At 37.1% G+C, this 26298-nt stretch overlaps 2 protein-coding genes across 2 annotated transcripts in view; both read right to left on the minus strand.

The window, feature by feature from the left end:
- Window positions 1–2436: 2436 nt before the first annotated feature.
- On the minus strand, window positions 2437–12237 carry LOC134681159 (uncharacterized). Its single transcript, XM_063540623.1, has 2 exons — window positions 12086–12237; window positions 2437–4626 (listed from the first exon to the last, which is right to left on the minus strand). The coding sequence occupies exon 2, from the start codon at window positions 4623–4625 to the stop codon at window positions 2862–2864; it is 1764 nt and encodes a 587-aa protein (XP_063396693.1). The 5' UTR covers window position 4626; window positions 12086–12237; the 3' UTR covers window positions 2437–2861.
- A 1190-nt stretch (window positions 12238–13427) lies between these two features.
- LOC134727769 (uncharacterized) overlaps window positions 13428–26298 on the minus strand; it is a 65303-nt gene continuing 52432 nt past the window's right edge. The window contains exons 7-11 of the mRNA XM_063592156.1: window positions 20793–21104; window positions 18339–18374; window positions 16991–17035; window positions 13992–16147; window positions 13428–13547 (exon numbers count right to left, since the gene is read on the minus strand). Coding sequence (XP_063448226.1) covers window positions 13428–13547; window positions 13992–16147; window positions 16991–17035; window positions 18339–18374; window positions 20793–21104 — 2669 coding nt within the window. The remainder of the gene's footprint in view (window positions 13548–13991; window positions 16148–16990; window positions 17036–18338; window positions 18375–20792; window positions 21105–26298) is intronic.

Consider the following 26298-nt stretch of genomic DNA (forward strand, 5'->3'; position numbering starts at 1 on the left):
TGAATGTATTTTCTTGGTTTACGTGTAATGGCCATTTTCACATGTTGATCGTGTTATTGCCGTATAGTATTGTTTCATGTATAATTGCCGTTGCTTGTTTTATTTAGAATGACTGTTTTTCTTGGTTTACGTGTAATGGTCATTTTCACCTGTTGCATGTGTTATGGCCGTATTCTCTTGTTTTATATGTAATGGTTGTTTCTTCTTATGTGTTGTGTAATTGCTGTGTCTTCTTGTTTTTATGCGTACTGGCCGTTCTCTCCTGTAATATGTGTAATGTCCGTATTTTCTTGTTTTATGTGTAATGGTCGTTTTCATCTGTTGCATTGTAAGGGCAGTATTTTGTTTTTAAATGTGTAATGGCCGTATTCTCTTGTTCTATGTGCAAAGGCCGTTGTCACCTGCTTTAAGTCTAATGGCCGTTTTCTTTTGTTTCATGTGTAATGGCCATTTTCTCCTGATGCATGTGTACTGGCCGTGTTTACATGTTCTATGAGTAGTGTCCGTTTTTTTCCTGTTGCATGTGTAATGGTCGTTTTATCCTGTTGTATGTCTAATGGCCGTTATCTCCTTTTGCCTGTGTAATGACCGTTTCTCCGTGTTATATGTGTTATGGCCTTATTATCTTTTTTACGTGTGAAGCCCGTTTCCTCTTGTGTTGTGTAATAGCCTTATTCTTTTAATTTCTCTTGTTTTATGTTTAATTTCCGTACTTTTATTTCTGCGGGGAGGGGGTGGATGGCCGTTTTCTCATGTTTTATGTGTGATGACCGTTTTCACCTTTTGCATATGTAATTGCCGTATATTTTCATGTATTATTGTCTTTTCCTCTTATTGTATGTGTAATTGCCGTTTCCTCTCGTTTTATGTGCAATCGTTGATAACTGTTGCATGTGTAATGACAGCTTTCTCCTGTTGTATGTATAATGTTCATATTCTCTTTTTCATGTGTAATGGCCGTTTCCTCCTGTTTTATGAGTAATGACCGTTTTCTCCTCTTGCATGTGTAACGGTCATATTCTCTTTTTTTTGTGTGTAGTATCCGTTTTCTCCTGCTGTATGTCTAATGGCCGTTCTCTCCTATTTTATTCTCTTTTTTACTTGTAATAGTCGTTTCCTTTTGTTAATGTGTAATGGCCATTTTCACATGTTGCCTGTGTAATGACCGTTTTCTCATTATATGTATAATGGCCATATTTGTTTTATGTAATGGCTGTTTTCTCTATTTTATGAGTAATGGCAGTTTTCTCCTGTTGCGTGTGTAATGGCCGTTTTCTCTTTTTTTTTTTCGAATGTCCGCTCTCTCCTATTGCATGTGTAATTACCATTTCCCCCTGTTTTATGTATAATGACCGTATTATCTTTTGTACGTGTAATAGTCGTTTCCTCTTTTTTATGTTTAATGGCCATGTTCACATGCTGCCTGTGTAATTGCCGTGTTCTCTTGTGTTATATGTAATGACTGTTTCCTCTTGTTTCTATGTGTAATGGCTGTTTTACCTATTGTACATGTAAATGCCGTTTCCTTTTGTTTTATGTGTAATGACCATTTTTTCTTGTTTTATGTGTAATGGCCGTTTTCTCCTGTTGCATGTCTAATGGTCGTTCTCTCCTGTTGCAGTACTTATAGTCATGGAGATATGATTTGATTTGATTGATTGATGTTTAACGCCACTTTCAGCACTATTGATCCTAGTACTTATAATCATGGAGATATGATTTGATTTGATTGATTGGTGTTTAACGCCGCTTTCAGCACTATTGATCCTAGTACTTATAATCATGGAGATATGATTTAATTTGATTGGTGTTTAACGCCACTTTCAGCACTATTGATCCTAGTAATTATAGTCATGGAGATATGATCTGGCTTGATTGGTGTTTAACGCCGCTTTCAGCACTATTGATCCTAGTACTTATAATCATGGAGATATGATTTGATTTGATTGGTGTTTAACGCCACTTTCAGCACTATTGATCCTAGTACTTATAATCATGGAGATATGATTTGATTTGATTGGTGTTTAACAACACTTTCAGCACTATTGATCCTAGTAATTATAGTCATGGAGATATGATCTGACTTGATTGGTGTTAAACGCCACTTTCAGCATTATTGATCCTAGTACTTATAGTCATGGAGATATGATTTGATTGATTGGTGATTAACGCCACTTTCAGCACTATTGATCCCAGTACTTATAGTCATGGAGATTTGATTTGATTGATTGGTGTTTAACGCCATTTTCAGCACTATTGATCCTAGTACTTATAGTCATGGAGATATGATTTGATTTGATTGATTGGTGTTTAACGCCACTTTCAGAACTATTGATCCTACTACTTATAATCATGGAGATATGATTTGATTTGATTGATTGGTGTTTAACGCCACTTTCAGCACTATTGATCTTAGTACTTATAGTGTTGTGCCGATATGGTACAAATAAGTAAAGTGTATGTGTAATAAACAGAATACCTTTAATATCTGTAGATCGCTGTAATCTGATGAATATATAAGTCAGCAGACAGCAATAATATAATAATACATGTGTTCAATCTAATAAGCGGAAGTAGAAGGGAAGTCTCCCTGTGACGTCACTCAGCTGCAGAGGGTAGCATGCAGTAGAATGTGGACTGGTTCTTCCTACACACACTAGCGGCACCACATCCGCCCCATTCTTGTAGAACCAGGCACATTCTCAAACTATAAAAGAAACTCAAATGCAAGATAAAATAAGGGTAATACAAAACATTAATAAAACTATACATATATATACACTTATGCAGTTATCAACACATCCTTGGTGATAACAAATATTTACATTACTAATTCAATAAACAATGTTAAGTTTCACGAGCTAACGGGGCCTAGGGCCCCAGCTAGCTGAATCTTGTGGCAGCTTTGGGATGCCATAGAATTTTAGGGCATTGTCATTTGTCGTCCAGTTTAGGATATTAAGTGGGACGTTGCGTCTCTCACTAACAGCTACCGCCACTTCCCGTAAGTTCCATGGATGGTTGACAGCACAGCACGACCATGGCGTCAGAAATGGGGAGTCTGTCTCAAGGACCAGCTGGTGTGGCAAGATTCTGGATATGGCATCTGTGTTGCAAGCATTGCTTGCATCTTTAATAAACTTGCCAGTGATGCCAAATACTACGCGAGGCAGGCTTTGCCACTGCCTCAACTCCTCCACATTCCCAGCAAAACAATGGCGATGGTAACATAGGTCAGGGAAATTTTCAGTTATCAATTTCAGCACACGGGCTGCTGCTTCTCCAGTGCCCTCATCACGGCAGTGTAATATGACAGGCAGTTTCATCCGTTGTGCCATCTCCAGCATCTGCATGAATGCCTGCTCCTGGCATTCCCTCATCCGCTGCCTGCACTGTTGTGGAGTTCTGCACCTCTTGCAGTCACAGCGTGTTGTGAAATCTAGGCCAATCTCACCAACAGCAACACATTTGTGATTACCAAGCAGGAACTCTAGTTCTTCCAGCTGCTTTTGGGTGACCCCCTTTGCTGCAACATGTGGATGAATCCCAAATGAAACATATACAGCTTGGGCAGGTCCTACCTGTAGAGCCCAATCATTCCAATGGTCAGGGAACACATAATTGGCAATCCCATAGTAAAATGAGTTGTTGTGTTCCTTTGGAGATATTGCTGACTTCATATGCAGGAAAGTCCTAAAATGAAGTCGTTTCAGAACCAAATCCAAGTGAAAATGGCTATCCACAAAAACGAACGGCTCTGGCAGTGATGGCACAATGTCCAATATGGGGCTGCCCTCGTATGTGAGAATCTCCACAGGTGACATCAGAGACTGCTGTTGCGCTGAGCCCACTCGTCGTAGTAAGCTTGCCATGATCTCCCAATTTGTAAGGCTAATGACGTGATTTGGAGGGTTGGCGGTGATATGTACCAGACAGTCAGGACTATAGTTCTGTGCATAGTACACCAAGAGTTGCTGTTCCTGATCATTGAAACCGCTATTAACACCTTCATACAACTGTCTGTCAATGACGTACTGCAGTAGATCTTCGAGATTGGCACAACCGAACCAAGATTTTATACGATGGAGGCAGCCGGTCACCAGTTGACACCATAGGTGAAGATGTTCCTCATCAAAGAAACATCCAAGTCTGTGCTCTTCTGTGTGCCGTAGCGCTAAGGAGGACGCCTGTACCTCTTGTCGACTACACTCCCAACAGGCAGTGGACCCAGACCAAAACCATGGCAGGTGTGTCTTCATCATGTGACGACGTGTCTTTTCCCTGGACATTATTCCACAGACAGGGCACTTCCGTAGTCTATTTTTGGAAGGCACTACTACTCTTCCTTCTGATTGGCTTTCATTTGTCTCACCTGATTCTCCCTCCTGACAAGGCTGACTAGAAAAACTCATCTGTGACATACCTGTCATGCTACTGTGTGCTTCAACAGGGCCTAGGGCCCCAGGAGAAGTACCAGCACCTGCATCACTGTCATCAGGACCCACTTCATCAATTACCATCAAGTCCGCCACATCAAGATCTGTACAGTCGGACCGGGTATCATGCCACTCACTGTGCGGACTAAGCGATAAAACATCTTGGTCTGAACGAGACCCTTCTTCCATTCTGGAACAAGAAGAAATGAAAACATATCATGATTATTAAAAACATACATATATTTTAGAAATAATGTTATCAGCACTAATTGAAATATACAAGAGATATATACATATATACAGTCGTGAAGCTCCCACACAATACCTATTTTGTTTGGTACCGTGTTGGGCATCTGATTGGTCTACCGTGTCTGGATGTTTGCACTGAGGACAGAGAGGCCGAGGGCCTCGTCTCGCCATCTGTGCCACTGACTCCAGTATCAACATTGTCCTCATTGGCATCGTTACCCAGACTTGAATTTTCCCCAAGGTCTACATCGGGCCCCTGTTCCAGTTCTGATGTGATTGGGATATGGGCAAAGGAAGGGTCACCTAAAGACTGAAGTGCTGTATCATTGTCAATCAATTGGGTATCCGATTCAAACATGCTTTGGACATTAAAGTCCACACCATAGGGAATGGTATCGTCAAGATTATCCCAGCTCTCATCGAAATCGCCTTCTTCCCTGAACATTGCATGTCTTAGTCTCTTGATCCAGGTGGGAATATCCCTATCATTGCAACGCTTCAGTTTGTCATGATGTACCGTAGAATCTCGTTTACGTCCCCTGATAGTATACAATGGAGGTCTGCTTGATATGACCAGAAAAGGTCCACACCATGGCGATTTCAGCTTTCGACTCTGTCCGACTTTAGTGGTGGAGTCTGCCTTATAGACTAAATCACCGGGGTTGTATTTATGTTCGACTACTCTGAGGTCATAATCCCTCTTTTGCCGCAGCTGCGAAGCACGGAGATTATGTCTTGCAAATTCATGTGTTTTCTGCATCCGACTTACTAACTTTTGTACATAGGTGCTAGGAGTCATCTTGTTCTGGCCATATTGAGGTATTCCGAGGAGAAGTTGAATTGGTTGAATGGTCTCTCTCCCTAACATCATCTGATTCGGGGTAAATCCAGTTTGTCTATTGACCATCGAGTGCATTGCCATCGCCAGAAAGGGCAAATCTCTATCCCAGTGTCGACATTTTTTCTCGATAAAACACCTTATCATTGCTAAAACAATTGTGTTGTACCTTTCCACTTGCCCATTCGATGAAGGGTGATACGGGGTTGTCCTCGTTTTTGCAATTTCCAATGCCTCGCATAACGTCTTAAACAGATCACTGTCGAAATTCCGTCCTTGGTCTGTGTGGACCTCTAATGGACACCCAAACGTGACAATAAAATGTACAATAAACTTCTCAGCGACCGTCTTGGCTGTTTGCTCAGGTAAAGACGCCATTTCGACCCATTTAGTAAACTGGTCCACCATCATTAGAACATAGTTGTTACCGCTCTTACTGGTGTTAAATGGTCCAAGTATGTCAATATGGACTCTCTCCATCGGATATCCAGCATGGAACTGTCCCAGCGGAGCTCTTGGGTTAACATGAGCCTTTTTATTCTGGGTACACATGGCACAAGTACTAACATAGTCCTCACAATCCTTTCGCATATTGTACCACAAGAATGACTGTTTTAATTTTTCAAGTGTTTTTTTCTGACCCAAGTGTCCCGAAACTTTAGTGTCATGACAGTTTCGCAGCACCTCTTCTTTCAATGCTGTTGGTACAACTAAACAAAGTCCTTGGCGCTCTGGACAACCTATAAATTGGTAGTAGAGTACATCGTTAAACATAAGGAAACAAAGTCTACATAACCATAGAGATCTGGTAGCCTTTCCTCGCAAACGGAGTTCAGCTTGTGTAGGATCAGCATCTTGTTGCATCCAAGTCAATATTGGAGCTAAATCGGGATCTTCTTGCTGAAATATCTTTAACTGTTCCGGGGGGTACTCAGGTGCCCAATTACTACACGGATTTCCATCAGCATACGGTAAAGTGTCGTCTAGACTTGATGATGGGTGTGCTTCGCAATCCACTGCCAGAGCCGGGGGCTCTTGGTCAGGGGATTTGTCCTTTTCATTTTCAGGGACAACAGAAACAGTACGTACTGCTGCCATAAGAGACTTTGTTGCCAGTGGAATCACATCATCTACATCGTTACCAAACCTGCTCCATTGGTCATGAGCTCGCATGCAATATCGGCAGCCGTGGCATGGCAGTGTTGTAGGATCAAGTCCTGCCTGATAGCAATCACATTCAGTAACATCGTCTCGGATGCGGCTTAGGCCATCAGCGTTTAGATGTTTCTTTCCTGGTCGATGTATTATCTCCATATCAAAAGATGACAGCTCTTCTAGCCATCGTGCAAGCTGCCCTTCAATGTGCTTGAACCGCATCAACCATACTAAACTATTGTGATCCGTGCGGAGAATGAAGCGCCTACCAAGCAAATAATGGCGGAAATGCCGACAAAATTTTACCACAGCTAATAACTCTTTCCTGGTGGTGCAGTAACGACGCTGAGGCTTCATCAGAACATGGCTGGCATAACATATAACCCGTTCTTTACCATCTTGTATTTGCGATAACACCGCGCCTATAGTTGTATCGGACGCATCGGTGTCTAATATGAACTGGTCATTGGGATTAGGATACGTCAAGCAAGGTGCACTTATTAACGCCGTTTTTGACTGTTGGAACGCCTTTTCGTGACACTGTTGCCATTCAGCTTCTCCTGTCTGGTGAGCAAGGTCGTATAGACATGCAGTCATTTCTGCATAGTTGTGCAGGTGATCCCGGTGGTAATTGACAAACCCTAGGTATGACATGAGTTCTTTCTTTGACTTGGGAGTTGGCCACTTTTTCACTGCTTCTATCTTAGATGGAGAAACGGAGATGCCATTAGCACTCACCAGTTTTCCTAAAAACTCAACTTCAGGCTGAAACAGTTGACACTTCTTTGGTTTCAGCTTCAGGGTATACTGTCTAAATCTTTCAAATGCAGCCCTCAAATTAACGAGACCATCCTCGAAGTTGCGACCGAGAACCACGACATCATCAAGATAAACTAACACCTGTGTCCAAGTAAGTCCTCTCAAAACGAGTTGCATGGCCCGCTGAAATGTTGCTGGGGCGTTACAAAGGCCCATTCCCATTCTGGTGTGCTCGAACAACCCATATCTTGTAATGAACGCCGTTTTCTTTCGGTCTTCTGGCTCAAGCTCAATCTGATAATAGCCACTGGCAAGGTCCAATGTACAGAACGTGGTGGTGCCTTGGAGTGAGTCCAAGCAATCCTCAATAATAGGAATAGGGAAGCAATCTTTTATTGTTCTGTCATTTAAAGCTCTGTAGTCAATGCACCAGCGCACGGTTCCATCTTTCTTTCTTACCAGCACTGGAGCTGAGGCCCATTCAGAAGATGATGGCTCAATGACACCTGCTTGTAACATCTTGTCAAGGTGCTGCTGTTCGAGATCTTGGAATCCAAGAGGTGTTCTTCGCATCCGGTGTTTAACTGGAGCGTGGTCTTTGGTATCTATTTTATGCCGGACAGCTGTAAGGCATCCGAGATCTAGGTCGTGCTGTGCAAATACATCCTGGTATTCGATTAATAACTTCTTGAGTTTTAACTTATCATCTTGACTAATTACATGCTTTATAGAACGTTCATACAGGTCTGTTAAATGGGATGGCAACGTAAACAATTCTTCTTGGCTTAAACCTGGTGCCGTGGGCACCTGGGTTTGTGTTTCTACGATGCCACGACGGACATCTGGAGTTCGATTTTCACTTTCTTCCGAAATCTCCTCCATTATACTGTCAATCTCTTCTAAATGACCTATCGGTGTTCCCTTTTTAATACGTATGTAACGATTCCCATCATTCAAAATAGTTACAGGGCAAGATTTGCCTTTTCCGACAACATGCGAAACTAAAACTCCACTGGCAAGAGAGCATGGTTCCAAAATAAACTCTTGTTCGGATCCTCTGTGTGTATCTATGCTGAAGATCATCGTTGAATTTGGCGGGACTGTAATTGTACGTTTAATGCAGACTTGTTGAGAAGCACTATCATCAGATCCAGTAACGAATGAGGCAGGTATAACTCTGTTGTTAACTGTAAGTGATGGAGTGCTGAGGTTGATGACTGCACCAAGCGTATCCAGAATATCTAGACCTAGAATGACATCATCTGTAAGTGGTGCCCTACACACGTCCCACCTTATTTCTAATCCATCTATATTCAGGAGTGTGTTCCTAATAATCTTGCCAATGACCAGTTGCTCGCCCAAACCACGTAGCGTCACTGTTTCGGAACATTCTATATTCTCCGGTATTAATTTCTCGTTGACGAGTGTAATCATAGCTGCTGTATCAACAATCATACTTGCATTTTGTTGAAATACTGTTCCCCGTACTGCCAAACTTTTTCCAATTGTACGTCTTATAACAATATCAGACGAAGCCGTGGGCCTCGGTTCTGATTTGTCGGGTGGTATTTTCCCTTGGCCATGTGATTTTAGAGTCGAGTGTTGGCCTACCGGCTCGACCCGTTGGCATTTAAAGACTCAGTTGTTGGAGTAGAGTTTGGATAAGCTCTGTCGCCAGGTGAAGGGGACCGTTGTTTAAAGTAGCCTTGATTTCTAGAATTTGGTCGTGGTGATGGCGAACGTTGACGTTGAGGACTAAATGACCTCTGTTGGGGACTATATGACCTTTGTTGAGGACTATATGAACTTTGATTAGGAGGTGGTGTAGGTGATCGATACGCATTGTACTTAGGTGGTGTATATCTTTCGGGAGACCTACCACGTGTATGTTGATCAGAAGAAAGCATCACCTCTGTCAATTTGGTCACAAGTTGAGTCAAGTTCCTTACTTCCTTTTCCAATGGACTATTAACAGTACTAGCACTTTCTGTGTCCTGTGATTTACCAGCGCTATCAGCAAATGAGACCTGTCTGTGGGCAAAATTTTGACTTCTAGATCCATAAATAGCCTTCTGATTCGCTATGGACGTTTTCATGATTTTCAACGCCTTATTGATGGACTCTGGGTTCCTTTCAATCACGTGACGGGCAGCCTCTTTGTCCTTGCAACCTCTGAGGAATGCCTCTGTGCCAATTTGATCAATGACAGAATTGTCACATTTATCATACCCATCCATTGCAACAAAATGGACCCGTTCAGCAAACTCCTCCAGTGTTTCACTGTCTTGCTGCCTCACATACTGCAACTGGCGTCTTGCTGATACAGGTTCGTCCTTTTTGCTGAAACGCTGTTTCAGTGCTTTCCTTAAAGTCTTATAGTCATCATCGATGTTGACCTTTCTTGCATATTCTAAAGCCACATCAGCTAGACAGTCCAATAGTCGGCAAACTTTCTTCCTATTTTCCCATTGTCTCCTTCCTGCTGTTCTTTCAAACTGATAGATAAAGGCTTCCCACGTAAGAAAACCTCTTCCTGTGAAAACTTGCATTTTAGGAAGCTGGGGACTTCTACTCCTGTCTCTCGCCCCAGAGTTTTCCTGCCACCTAGAGCACTCCCTATCAAGAGAGGAGTCTGACGAAGAGCTGTGGCTTCTTTCCTTTTTCTTTTTAGTGCGTGATCTTGAAGACCTGCTAGTGTCAATTTGCATTGGTGACGGGCCTGTGGATGCTACTGTTGTCATCACAGGGGTCATAAACGCAGGCGGAGGCTGTTGTATCATTGATCCTATATGAGGGTACAGAGCTGGTCTACTCTGTACTAAGGACGCTGCATATGATTCGCTACTTGTAGCTGGTGCAACGTGTAAAGGTGTACTAACATTGATACCCTGTGATACATATGGTGTACCAACATAGGACGGTGCAAAAGTAGCCGTTGCTGGAGTTGTGTTATGTTGGGGTTTGTATTCAGTGGATACTCCCTCTATGCCTTTGAATGGATGCTGTGTTACCATACCTGAGTTTGTCCCGTGCAGAGCCGAGGGCCCTGGCACGCTTCCCTTGTCACTCAGTAGTGGCAACGAACCTTGCATATGATAGATCTCCTGGTCACTACCAACACTTTCTGGCATGCCTTTGCCCTGAATCTGTTGAAACAACAATGTATTGTGCAGAGCCGGGGGCCCTAACACATTACCTTTGTCACTCGATACTGGAGTTGTACCTGCCTTAGATTCAGGCTGTGTAGTCTCGTCAATTGACATAATTGGCGAGAGACTAAATGCTGGAGGCTTATTTTGCAGTAATGGAGTACTGGCAATATATGGACTAGCTTCAGATTTCTGTTTAACAGGAGTATCCATAGAAGGGAGCTTGACTTCCTTATTTCTCTTGTTAATCAAATCGCTAACACTTGATGCCATCTGCTGAAATGAACCTGGGTGTTCAAATGCACTCTTGAATTGCACGGTACTTGCCTCATCATTAGCAGCAGCCATTTTGTCTAGCCGCCTTCCCAAGGCATTAAACTTATCCGATGTTAACTCTTCTAAACGTTTTCCGTTAGCATCAATCTTCTTGTCAATTCTCTGTTCTGACCGTTGCACTTGTTGGGATATTGCCACTATGTTTTCTGTACTGATTTTTGTTGCTTCTTTTTGTTCAGCTTGAATATTTAACAAACCATGGAAAATCTGTTCAATGCGATCCTCACTTTGTTTCACCCTGCTTTCAGTCTCAACAGCTCTTATTGCATTTGCTTTTCTATCCGCCTGAAACTCTTGGTATAGCTGTTCCAATGACATTTTGGTATTTTCAGCTGGTTCTGTCAAAGTAGTATCAGCTATATTTTCTTTTGTGAATATGTCATCTTGTATCAACTCCTCTGTTTCAATGTTTTCCTTCAGTTCATTCTCATCCCCAATTCCTGCCATGTTGTCTTTATTTCAAATTACAATATTATGCAACTCAAAATAATATTATAATTTGCACTGAGTAATTACTCAAGGCAAATAAATCTCAAAATCACAACTTTTATGTGCGACTCAAGACATAAACAATGCAGCTTTTTTATAAAAGCTACTACTTTTACAATTTCAAAAATGCAGGCAACAAAATAGGATAGAACTGGAACAGAGACTCAGTTGACACACTGTACTTTATTATACGGTGTATAATATGTTACTCATAAAATATTTATGAGTATATACCCTCTTTAATATAAAATATCAGTCTAAATTCAGTATAAAAATAATGTACGAAACTAAGTTACTGAAATCGAGACTGTTTCCGGTTTGCGTCTGCGCAATGGAGTATTGCAGACAAATGACTTCCGTGAAGAAGGACCTAATGGCGATAACCGGAAGTTCCTAACCTTATCTGATGAAAAATATCAAATATGAAGATTTCATACGTGATAAACTGTAGAAATTTGATGCAATTTAATCTACTATCAATCTGTAGTAAATTTATGGTAATGCTTACGTAATAAATTTACAAAAAATGAAGCATCAAAAGTTTTCAAATCTGTAAAGGCGCCCTCGTGGAGTCCGCCTCACTTGCAGAAAATAATTCGTTCTTTGTCGTACGACGCCAATGTTGTGCCGATATGGTACAAATAAGTAAAGTGTATGTGTAATAAACAGAATACCTTTAATATCTGTAGATCGCTGTAATCTGATGAATATATAAGTCAGCAGACAGCAATAATATAATAATACATGTGTTCAATCTAATAAGCGGAAGTAGAAGGGAAGTCTCCCTGTGACGTCACTCAGCTGCAGAGGGTAGCATGCAGTAGAATGTGGACTGGTTCTTCCTACACACACTAGCGGCACCACATCAGTCATGGAGATATGATTTGATTGATTGGTGTTTAACGCCACTTTCAGCACTATTGATCCCAGTACTTATAATCATGGAGATATAAAGTTTAACTCAGATGTAAAAAAGACATTGCAAACCATCTACTTTTTATGTATAAGATATTAAGATAAGATAAGATATCTTTATATTCCATTTAAATAGCTAATAAAGGTTAATGTTGTTTAATAGATATTTTTTCATAATTGACAAACTTATTGTTGACAATCAAATACAAATATGAATATAATCAACTTAATGTTAAGATCTTAAGTCAAAGCCAATCCAGAGCCATAATATCATGAATATATAATATTAACAGGCAAATATTCTTAATGGGTTACATATAAAACATATCTGTACTAAAAAGAGAGTTTTCTGATTTCAAGACATTCATTTATATATACATCATCGGTCGGGTTGTTGTCGCTTTGACACATTCCCCATTTCTTTTCTCAATTTTATCATGTACATTCCAATAATTTTTAATACCTTTAGGTTTTCTTGAATAAAAAGACAAATTGAAATTGGCATTTGAGTTTAACATTTTGACAATTTTACAAATGATATTATAGACAATGATAGAACTATTTTTTCAACAGATTATAATGAGGACATTCACATATATATATATACAATGTTTTTTCGTCTTCATTTTTTTCCAATATAACCTTTGTGATGTATCTATATAATTGTTTTTGGCATATCCATCCATCACTGTTTGTAGAGGGTGTACAACTATCTTGCATACTGCTGGTATATCATGTATATCTTTAAATGCTTTCACTTCCCAATAATTTGCTGTATTTTTTTAATCATGTTAATTGAAAAACAAGCCAAGAGTAAGTTACCTTATCTGATTTAACAGTATTTTCAGTAAAATCTGACCAATTGTTCAGAAAAACAAGATATGCATACATGCTTAAAAAGAGATTTGTTAATACAGACATCAACCTAACAATAAAGATTTACAAAAACACAGCTAAATGTTAATAGAAGTATTGACTAGTGCCGATACTTCAAACTATAAACTAATGTCAGCTATATGAGGTTTTAAATAAATGAATTATAATGTATGATTTTGTCCAAATACAAACAATAAGAAAATATCCTCTACTAGCAGTTTGACATCAATGTTGATTTATTCCTTTTCCTTTTAACAATGATTCTATTTCTATATGTCCTTGCTCCTGTGCTACATTAAGAGGATTTTTACCTTTAAAGTCACATTTATTGACATCAGCTGAATGCTGTAACAGTTCTTTAACAACATCAACATGTCCTTTCTGACTTGCTATATAAAGTGAGGAACATCCATCATCATCACAGAGATTAATTTTAACATCATCACACTGAAGAAGTACTCGTACAACCTCTATCATGTTGTTATAACAAGCAATCTGTAATGGTGGGGTGCCATCATTCATACATTTATTGACATCAGCTGAATGTTGTAACAGTTCTTTAACAACATCAACATGTCCTTTCTCACTTGCTATATACAGAGGTGATGCATCCTCATTGGTACACTTATTGACATCAGCTGAATGTTGTAACAGTTCTTTAACAACATTAACATGTCCATTCCGACTTGCTCGCCACAGAGGAGATACTCCATTATTCATACATTTATTGACATCAGCTGAATGCTGTAACAGTTCTTTAACAACATCAACATGTCCTTCCTGACTTGCCCAATAAAGTGAGGAACATCCATCATCATTACAGAGATCAATATCAACATCATTACACTGAAGAAGTTCACGTACAACCTCTATCATGTTTTTGTAACAAGCAATCTGTAATGGTGAGGTGTCATCATTTCTACACTTATTGACATCTGCTGAATGTTGTAACAGTTCTTTAACAACATCAACATGTCCTTCCTGACTTGCTATATACAGAGGTGATATATCTTTGTAACACTTATTGACATCAGCTGAATGCTGCAATAGTTCTTTAACAACATTAACATGTCCTACCTGACTTGCTATAGACAGAGGTGATCCATCATTATTGTCACACTTATTGACATCAGCTGAATGTTGTAACAGTTCTTTAATAACATCAACATGTCCAGTCTGACTTTCTATATACAGAGGTGATGCATCATTATTGGTACACTTATTAACATCAGCTGAATGTTGTAACAGTTCTTTAACAACATCAACATGTCCATTCTGACTTGCTATAGACAGAGGTGATACATCATCATTGTTACATTTATTAACATCAGCTGAATGTTGTAACAGTTCTTTAACAACATCAACATGTCCATTATGACTTGCTATAGACAGAGGTGATATACCATCATTGGAACACTTATTGACATCAGCTGAATGTTGTAACAGTTCTTTAACAACATCAATATGTCCTTCTTGACTTGCTATATACAGAGGTGATGCATCCTCATTGGTACACTTATTGACATCAGCTGAATGTTGTAATAGTTCTTTAACAACATCAACATGTCCTTCCTGACTTGCCCATAATAAAGAAAACCAACCATCCTCTCCACAATAATTAATGTCACTGTTCCTACTTATCAACCATTTGACAAGGTCAATAGTACCCATATAACAACTTCCACCTAGTGCTATACCTTTACTGTGAATATCTTTAGTAAAAACAAGTTCTTCCTGTTTTGATAGATCAAGTTGGTTTAAATGAGTTACCAAGTTTTCAGTAAATATAGTAGAATTCATGTTTCTGTTATGACACACACTGTATACATAACTGTTCTCCCAGTCTGTGAGTATCCTTTCTATATATCTATTGATATAGGTATCAGGTATTCTTATTACAAACTCGATTTCTGTGCCCATGCTATCTGTTATTTTCCAAAGAAATCTCTCCTCAATGAAATCAGTATTAGCATGATCAATAAAAATCTGAATCATCTTCTCCCCAAAGTATTTGGCAAGGAAATCAAACAACTTATCATGGATTATTTTGTATTTAGTACCCTCCTTGACCACATAAGTACCTTCAAGTGTTTCCAGGGATTTCCTTAAACGTTTGATAGATGTTCCTTTATTCAGTTCACATTCTTCTAGTAAATCTTCTATCATTGCTCCTATCTTCTTATCTTTTGGTGACAAGTTTTCTTCTGTTAATGTGTTGTTAAACATTACACAAAGGACTAAGCTACAATACTGCATCTTACCAGCATCACTTTCTCCATACATTTGTACAAGTTGATCTTTGAAAACTTCAAAAGGATTGCTAAAAAAAGAGGTAACGCTAACATTCTTCTGAAGGTTCTGTTTATGATATAAGCTACATAACAGTGGGAAAAAGTCATATTTTTCTGACAATTCCTTTACTTCATCAGTATTTTCCTTCAAGTAAACTTCAGCTAAAGCAAATTTTTCAGCAGCACTAAGTTTGAATTCTATTAAACTTAAATCGATGTTACACATTTTGAAAATAGAGAGATTGCTAAATAGTTCATCTTTGTAAACCTCCAATCTACATGTAGAGATGATTTTACAACATGTGTCTCCCAGAAGAGATATTATGTGATCAAGTCTTTGTTTCCAGTCAGTGTAAATTTGTTGATTAAGAGTATATCTGCCACAAACGTCATCAAATACAAACAAAGTTTTCCTCCCATGTTTAAACCATTTTCCAATATCTTTAGGTTTACTACATGGAATTACAGTATAGCCATGTGTCTTCATTATGAGGGCAATGTGTTTAGAAAGAAAACTTTTTCCAGTGCCAGAATTTCCAACCAGGGTAACTGAACTTTGTGTCAAAACTTTTTGCATTACATGTTTCTCTGCTTCAGTGCTAACAAACTGTTGATCATCCTTTTTCCACTGTTCCAAGCGTTTTTCGAACTGCTCTGTAAAAAATGAAATTCAATAAATTAACTATCTATTTTAAGTTCAAATTTCAAGATGTAATACCACAAAAATGAAGTATGTGACATCAAGTTTCATCATGTTCATGTATCTCGGGTGTTTTGAAGCACCATATTTTTTTTTATTCAGTGTTCTAATAAATAATTTTTAAAACTTAAGATGATGGTTGTTTTTCTTTTAGGCTAGGAAATGGGGTTTGAAATTTTCACTGATGAGCTAATTTAAGGTTAAATGGTAAAATTGCTTTACTTAAATAAAAGGCACATACTGTTAAATGCCAGTTAAACAAAGACTAATAGGAGAATATCAATGGTGGTATTACCCCTTGAGAAAAATACTCTATCCTGACAAGTATGTTATCATGTATTATCATTGTTGTGACATTTTTCATGTTTAGTAGTAATTTTCATCAGAAATTCTATATGTTCACACTGCATATACTGTGTTTGTTTATAGTTTTCTTCATAAAATTAATAAGTGCCTAGTTTATTATTCCAAAGCACTTATTTTTTGCGTGTTTTAAAGTCGGTGTCGCAGATTTCTTAAATGACCATAAACATGATAAATGAACTGTAACATGCAAATAATTTAGATTCTACCTTTTAGTCAAAATAGTATAAAAGGAGTCGATAAATACAAACTAGAAAACTTACACCGCTTGCACATTTTTATAGATGGACAGACAAAGTGAAAAGTATAAAGTTATTGTATCCTTGATACGAGCCCTTATCAATCAAAACATATGTATTTTCCAGTTATATGTACTAAAGATGCCTTATTGTAGGATTAAGTAATGTTCCAATGTTCTACATCAATAAACTTACCAAGTATATGTTTAGGAATAATTTCATCGTGATCCATCAGAATATCTAAAAATATAAAAACAACAAATTATGAACATGGTACTCTCAGATTTGAACTTGTTGTCTGTTGTGTTTTGTATTTATCTGTTGAGTTAATAGAAATACGAAGATAAGCCCTTTTAACTGATTTTTATTGTTTGTTCTTTTGCTTATGTTACATCACTGTCCCAAGTTAAGGGAGGGTTTGACACCGGTACACATGTTTAAACTTGCCACATTATGTATGTTCATGCCCCAAGTCAGGAGCCTGTTATTCAGTGATTGTCATTTTTTTATCACAGTGATGTGTATCATATTCTATACATAAATCAGGCTGTTGGTTGTCTTGTTAGAACTGTTTTACATTTGTCATTTCAAGGCCTTCTGTAGCTGACTATGCAGTATGGGCTTTGCTCATTGTTGAAGGCTGTGCGGTGACCTATAGTTGTTAATTTCTGTGTCATTTGGTCTCTTGTGAAGAGTTGCCTCATAGGCAATCACACCACATCTTCTTTTTATAAGTAAAAGTTTCAAAGTCAATAAACCATGACTGAGGGTCAGGGCCAAATAATCTCAATTTGCAATGAGATATGCCAATGCTCATACAACTGCATACCAAATACCATTGACCTTCCACTAGTGGTTTCCCATACACTGACCTAATCACAAACTAATACATGTAAAAATAGCAAAAGTTTCGATAGACCATGACAATTTCTATGGCAACAAGATGTGCTAATGATAATACAACTGTATAGTACCAAATAGCATTGACCTAACACTAGTGGTTCACTATAAACTAGACCTAATCAAAAACTAATACATTGTTGACAACGCCATCCCGTCGCCGAAAACAGCATACCTTTGTCTCTCTTTTTGACTCCATCAAGGCGAGACAAAAACTGATTATTTGAGTGAATTTTTTCCAAGGACCATAATTACTCTGAACAAAATTCGAACTTGGATCTGTAACTTGTCATGATAAAACTATATACCAATTATCAAATCAATATCTTCAAGCACTATGAAAAAAGGGTGGTAAACTGATTTGACTGACGGACAGACAGACAGACAGACAGAGAAAGACAGACAGACACAGACAGACAGACAGACAGACAGACAGACAGACAGACAGACAAACAGACAGACATACAGACGGATGGATGGAGTGCAAACTTAAGTCCCCTTCGACTTCGTCAGTAGTGGACTAAATGAAGCTGTAGATTATCACACTAAGGGTAAAACTGCTAAAAGACAATTAACATCAATATGAAAAAATATACATCGTTCAGTCTTGCGTGAAGTTCGGTGAACTATATTTTATGGTTACCTTTTTTCTCGTGTCTGTCTTTAAGTTTCTTCATTCCTGAAAAAAGACAAACTGTCTAGATGTTTTATAGTCTAAATATTTCTATAACTGAAACCCAACATTGTACAGCATAATTTTGTCATAAAGGTAAAGAAAAAACAATATTTATATCGCCAGTCATTTTTTTATCAATAATTTTACAAACTTGTAGATTTAACAAATTGAACACAACTGACGAAAATGTTAAAAGAATTAATAAATTACTATTAGCAGTTAACATGGTTAAGGTAGATGGGGTGTCTAAATATTGGCCGATAGATTTTTCTTAGTCTTCTGTAAGACTTTTTTGTCAATGAACTTTCAAAATTTAGTATAAAAACTGGAAGTTTGGGACCATATTTTTTTTGTTAAAATACATTGAAATTTACGAAATCACAGTTATTCTATAAGTGTAATAATTCTTTTTAATTTTAAAGTCAATGAGGTGATTGCTTTTCAAAATACCTTTGAAATATCAAATAAAATAAGGGGTCACATATTGCAGGCCTTATTTTCTTGGGAAAAACAAACAAGTGAATCTGTGAGCTACTGCTCACTAATGATACCCCGGCTCGCTAAAAGTATAAGGTAAACAGGAAGTTATTGAGTGATGAATCTGAAAACACATCATATGGTATAGCTGACTCATATAAACCTTGAAACCAAATTTCAGAAATCCTTGTAATGTAGTTCCTTAGAAAGATGCGAAGACAAATATTGATGGGACGGACTGACAGATGGACAGATGGACGGATGGAAGGAAGGACGGTCAGACAGGCAGAGGTAAAACAGTATACCCCCACTTTATGTTAAAGTGGGGGTATAAAACATAACTTTCAAATTCAATATAATTATTTGTCCTTGATTTTAAATGGATTTTCCAGAAAATTTTAAATACAAGAGCACGCTGAAATGACTCACCTTCTTTACTAACCATTGATTTTATGTTGATAGTGCTAAATATAAAGCTCAACTACAACTATCACATACACTTAATAAGATCCAAAAACATAAGGTCAAGGTCAGATAAACCAAACTGGAAATACATGTACACCTTGCAATCATTACATACACCAAGTATGCTTTAAATATAGTTGACCTATCGCACATAGTATCTAAGACACTGACATGAACATCTTAAAATATGTTCCAACACCAAATATACATGATACAGTTGACCTATTGTATACAGTGTTAGAAAAACAGAAAAGACACAAAAACTTAACTTTAACCACTGAACCATGAAAATTAGGTCAAGGTCAGATGACACCTGCCAGTTGGACATGTACACCTTACAATCATTCCATACACCAAATATAGTAGACCTATTGCATACAGTTTAAGAAAAACAGACCAAAACACAAAAACCTAACTACATGTATAACCACTGAACCATGAAAATAAGGTCAATGTCTCATGACACCTGCCAGTTGGACATGTACACCTTACAATCATTCCAGACGTCAAATATAGTAGACCTATATTGCTTATAGTATATGAGAAATGGACTTGACCACGAAAACTTAACCTTGTTCACTGATCCATTCAATGGTCGAGGTCAAGTGAAAACTGTCTGACGGTCATGAGGACCTTGCAAGGAACTCACGTGCATAGAGTTATACTATTACTCATATTAAGAGAGAAATAAAGAATACTAAAATTCTTAACTTTTTTTCCAGTAGTCACTGAACAATGAAAATGAGGTCAAGGACAATGGACAATGGAGCTAAGGACATATGACGGACGGAAACTTCGTAACATAAGGCCAGGGCTCACACTACTTCAGAATTATAGGGAGAAGTGACATTCATAACATTATAAGGCATCTATATACAAAGTAGGAAGGATCCAGGTCTTCTACTTTCTGAAATATTAAGCTTTTAAGAAGTTACCTTACGCCGCTGCCGCCAGATCACTATCCCTATGTCAAGCTTTCTGCAACAGAAGTCGCAGGCTCAACAATAATTAACAACCAGTTTTTTAATAGTTCCTCTCTCTCTTTTCTGATTTAGCAAGATGTTTGTTTCCAACACTAGATCATTCCTCTTACAGTTAAACATATATTGATGAAAACGTGTCTTTTTTCGTTGAATTGTATACTTTTTTTTTCGCATATATTAAGTGTCCGATTAATATAATGGGAGGGGGCACTGACTGCCTGAGAGGGGGGCCCACTCCAGTCATGCTTCAGTGATTACCTAAATAATCAACCAAATTTTTCTCACAAAAAGGGAGAGTAGGGGCTGGTCCCCTCCCCCCTTAAATTCCGCCTCTGAATAGATACAATCAATACATGCAATATGCTCTGATGTATAAGAAAATGGGCAGATTTTTATAATAATTTAAAAACTATGTGAAATTTATGATATATTGGAATCATCTAAGTACATCAGGTACAATCATGACAATATTAATTTCAGAATCTGCTATAATTACCTATTTGACACAATTGTATTTCTTGATCTGACAATTCTGTCTTCTCCATTTCTGAAGCAACATCCGGGTATTTTCCGTGTCGTACAGCTTCAAGAAGGTGTGTGTATGCATCTCCACCTTTGCGAATCAATTTGTTGTATAAAAGTCTATTACTTTCCTGTTGAGTGAGAGAAGAATTACAAATTTCCTCTTTTTCTTCAGTACTTAAAACATCAGACTGATACAGGTGGTCAGCTATGTCTGTTTTGGAGTCAACACCATGGACAAACATCTTGTAATTCTTTTGTAGTTTAACTTTGTGTTTATTTAAAACTGAAATATAAGAAAGGCATGAATGAAATATTCTCTTCCTCTTTCACACACATAATTTGTTTTCCAGCTGTGATTGGCTGTTTTGTTAAAGTCAATCAGTAAGGGGTACTACTTGTACAAGTTATTTTTAATTACTTGAAGAAGTCATATTAATATACTTATATAAGTCAATTTGTAGGATACTTATACAAGTGAAGTTATTTAAGTTATGTCCTTAAGACGTTCAGATTTTTTTACTTGTAGAAGTAAAAAAGTCATCCTATCTTCTTTTATTGAATTCTTATGATTTCTTTGCTCTAATAGACTTTTAAATTATCTGCCCTTTGCAGATGTTTTTATCAATCATTTAAGTGTAATTTCATGGACAATGAAAATGCCATTTGTCTGTTATCATCAGAATGTTCACTGCTCATTTACAAGCCCCCAAGGAGCATTTTTGAAGGCCTTGTGCAAATACTTAAGATCTTTGCACAATCAGTTTCTTTGTTGAATTTAAAATGAGATGAAACATAATGAACTCTAATAAAAAAAAATGAACAAACCTGGGAAAAATCATTTAACATGTTTAAGGTATGAATTTACATCTCAAAACTTGATAACTTTTGTGGGATTGTAAGAAAAATTTACTTATGCAAGTAAATTTTTGAGAAAATTAAGGGGAAATTATTCAAACATTATTTATTTACTTATATTAAGGATTTGTATAGTTAACTATACAAATCCTTGCTTATATGTGTATATTTTTTTTTACTTCTTCAAGTGAATAAAAATAACTTGTACAAGTAGTAACCCTGACCGTCAATTGTAGGAGTAATTCTTCGTTGTTGAAATATTGGCATTATTCCAAAACACAGAACAACTTGAACAACTGTATACGTACCAAAAGGTACCAAAAGGGCATAATACGTCATAAATAGAATTACATTATGTATATATCAAATTAGACATGTTAGACAATGAATGAACAACACAGTATTTTAAGATTTAAGTAAAAGGCGGAAGATAGCAAGGGGATATTCAATACTCATCAGTCTGAGAGTCTGACAATGCCATGGCGAACTGGAGGCTGTTAAGAATCTGTGTCACTCAACTGGAGCTATGCAAAATTCCAAAAATGACCTTTCTCCAACATTGTAGACTGCAATATAATACACGACTAAAATCTCTTTCTTGTTGACCTTGTATTGCTGATATTTTTTTCTTCTTTTTAGTTTCCCTATATACTATCGATTCCAAAATTGAAATTAATGTCAAAAACTTAAAAGTTAGTAAAAAAATTGTCTTTTATAAGGGGTCAGCCAATGGTTTCTGTCATATTGGCATTCTTATATCATGTTTATATACCTATCATTTTTTAGGATAACAGTTTCTATTTATCTTTTATAGTTTTCAAGATAAGAGGCAAATACTCTGAAATTCTAAACAAATTTGCCTTTTAAGGGCAAACACTCCTATAAGTAATTATCTAATAGCTACGGTCATGTATGAATTTTTGTTGACCTTAAATATCTGATCATTTTTGTTGTTCACAGTATCTACTTTTCTGTGTTTTCAAGATAATGGACAACAAGTACACAGATGCCCCACTCGCACTATCATTTCTATGTTCAGTGGACCGTGAAACTGGGGTCAAAACTTTAATTTGGAATTAAAATTAGAAAGATCATATCATAGGGAACATGTGTACTAAGTTTCAAGTTGATTAGACTTCAACTTCTTCAAAAACTACCTTGACCAAAAACTTTAACCTGAAGCGAACGGACGCACAGACGGACAAACGGACGCAGACTGACGAACAGAGGCACAGACCAGAAAACATAATGCCCTCTACTATTGAAGGTGGGGCATAAAAACTAGTGAATAAGTCAATTTCTTCATTTAAGGGCAATAATTCTAAAAAGGAGTCAACCAATGTTTTCAGACATATAATTCTTTTGTATAGGCCTTGTATTGTTGATAATTTTTGTTGTTTACAAATTTTACTTATCTATAGATTATAGTTTTCAAATGGTTTTCAAGATAAAAGTCAAAAATTTACAAATAAGTCAAAAATGAAATTTAAAGGGCAATAACTCCTGTAAGAAGTCACCTGATGGTTTGAATTTCATTGGGTTTTTTTTTTGTAGATCTTATTATATGTAATTATTTTTGCTGTTTACAATTTCTACCTATCTATTATATTCATGATAATTTTCCAAATTGTAGGCAGAAATTTGATAATAAGATTAATAAACTAGAGGCTCTAAAGAGCCTGTGTCGCTCACCTTGGTCTATGTGCATATTAAACAAAGGACACAAATGGATTCATGACAAAATTGTATTTTGGTGATGGTGATGTGTTTGAAGTTCTTACTTTACTGAACGATTTTGCTTCTTACAATTATATCTATCATGAACTTTGCCCATTAGTAACAGAGAACTATATTTGGTAAAAATTTACATAAATTTACCAAATTAATGAAAATTGTTAAAAATTGACTATAAAGGGCAATAACTCCTTAAGGGGTCAATTGACCATTTAGGTCATGTTGACTTATTTGTAGATCTTACTTTGCTGAACATTATTGCTGTTTACAGTTTATCGCTATCTATAATAGTATTCAAGATAACCAAAAACGGCAAAATTTCTTTAAAAATTACCAATTGGAGGGCAGCAACCCAACAACCAGTTGTCCAATTCATCTGAAAAATTCAGGGCAGATAGATATTGACTTGATTAACAATTTAACTTCTTGTCAGATTTGCTCTATATGCTTTGGTTTCATAGTTATAAGCAAAAAACTGCATTTTACCCCTATGTTCTATTTTTAGCCGTGGCGACCATCTTGGTTGAATGGCCATGTCATCGGACACATTTTTCAAACTAGATACCCCAAAGATGATTGTGGCCTAGTAGTTTCAGTGGAGATTTTGTAAAAGATTACTTAGATTTATGAAAAATGGTTAAAGATTGACTATAAAGGGCAATAACTCCTAAAGGGGTCAACTGACCATTTTGGTCATGTTGACTTATTTGTAGATCTGACTTTGCTGAACATTATTGCTGTTTACAGTTTATCTCTATCTATAATAATATTCAAGATAATAACCAAAAACAGCAAAATTTCCTCAAAATTACCAATTCAGGGGCAGCAACCCAACAACCGATTGACCGATTCATCTGAAAATTTCAGGGCAGATAGTTCTTGACCTGATAAACATTTTTATCCCATGTCAGATTTCCCTAAAAATGCTTTGGTTTTTGAGTTATAAGCCAAAAACTGCATTTTACCCCTATGTTCTATTTTTAGCGGTGGCGGCCATCTTGGTTGGTTGACCAGGTCACGCCACACATTTTTTAAACTAGATACCCCAAAGATGATTGTGGCCAAGTTTGGATTAATTTGGCCAAGTAGTTTCAGAGGAGAAGATTTTTGTAAAAGATTACTTTAATTTACGAAAAATGGTTAAAAATTGACTATAAAGGGCAATAACTCCTAAACGGGTCAACTGACCATTTTGGTCATGTTGACTTATTTGTAGATCTGACTTTGCTGAACATTATTGCTGTTTACAGTTTATCTCTATCTATAATAATATTCAAGATAATAACCAAAAACAGCAAGATTTCCTCAAAATTATCAATTCAGGGGCAGCAACCCAACAACCGATTGACCGATTCATCTGAAAATTTTAGAGCAGATAGATCTTGACCTGATAAACATTTTTATCCCATGTCAGACTTCCTCAAAATGCTTTGGTTTTTGAGTTATAAGCCAAAAACTGCATTTTACCCCTTTGTTCTATTTTTAGCCGTGGCGGCCATCTTGGTTGGTTGACCAGGTCACGCCACACAAATTTCAAACTAGATACCCCAAAGATGATTGTGACCAAGTTTGGATTAATTTGGCCAAGTAGTTTCAGAGGAGAAGATTTTTGTAAAAGATTACTTTAATTAACGAAAAATGGTTAAAAATTGACTATAAAGGGCAATAACTCCTAAACGGGTCAACTGACCATTTTTGTCATGTTGACTTATTTGTAGATCTTACTTTGCTGAACATTATTGCTGTTTACAGTTTATCTCTAACTATAATAATATTCAAGATAATAACCAAAAACAGCAAAATTTCTTCAAAAATACCAATTCAGGGGCAGCAACCCAACAACCGATTGACCGATTCATCTGAAAATTTCAGGGCAGATAGATCTTGACCTGATAAACATTTTTACCCTTGTCAGATTTGCTCTAAATGCTTTGGTTTTTGAGTTATAAGCCAAAAACTGCATTTTACCCCTATGTTCTATTTTTAGCCGTGGCGGCCATCTTGGTTGGTTGACCGGGTCACACCACACATTTTTTAAACTAGATACCCCAATGATGATTGTGGCCAAGTTTGGTTTGATTTGGCCGAGTAGTTTCAGAGGAGAAGATTTTTTAAAAGTTAACGACGACGGACGACGACGACGGACGACGGACGCCAAGTGATGAGAAAAGCTCACTTGGCCCTTCGGGGCCAGGTGAGCTAAAAAGGACATTAACAAAAATGTATGCTTCTTTCGAAGGCAGATTGTGAGCGTAAATGAACAGTGACCCCATTCATTTTTTCCATTGTTTTATTTCATTTTTCTATTAAGTATAAGATAAAATATATTTATAGAAAAATATAGCGAATTATTATATTAAATAAAAAAAATGATTTAGATCCGCGAGCCCCCTTAAAGTGTATTTTTATCTATTATAATTTTCCATCATATATATTGCAAAAGCAACAACAAAAAGAGTGTGGATAGTAAAGCCCCCATTGACAGAAACAAGTGCCTGTGTGTGATTTACTTGGTAACAGAGATATATAATACAATATGTCTCTGTTGGTAATCAAATAATCCATACCTAATATACATGCCATAATGCCCATACTGTGAAATTAAAATTTCTCACATGACACCCTTTCTTTGGGATTGTACAACTGAAGCATTACCATTTTAGCATTATGTTTTATATGTATAAACCCAGTACAAATGACGTTCCACTCCATTATTGCTGTTTACAGTTTATCTCTATCTATAATAATATTCAAGGTAATAACCAAAAATGGCAAAATTTCCTTAAAATTACCAATTTAGGGGCAGCAACCCAACAACAGGTTCTCAGATTCATCTGAAAATTGCAGAGCAGATAGATCTTGACCTGATAAACAGTTTTATCCCATGT

Source organism: Mytilus trossulus, chromosome 8 (assembly GCF_036588685.1).
Source record: "Mytilus trossulus isolate FHL-02 chromosome 8, PNRI_Mtr1.1.1.hap1, whole genome shotgun sequence".
Taxonomy (NCBI): domain Eukaryota; kingdom Metazoa; phylum Mollusca; class Bivalvia; order Mytilida; family Mytilidae; genus Mytilus; species Mytilus trossulus.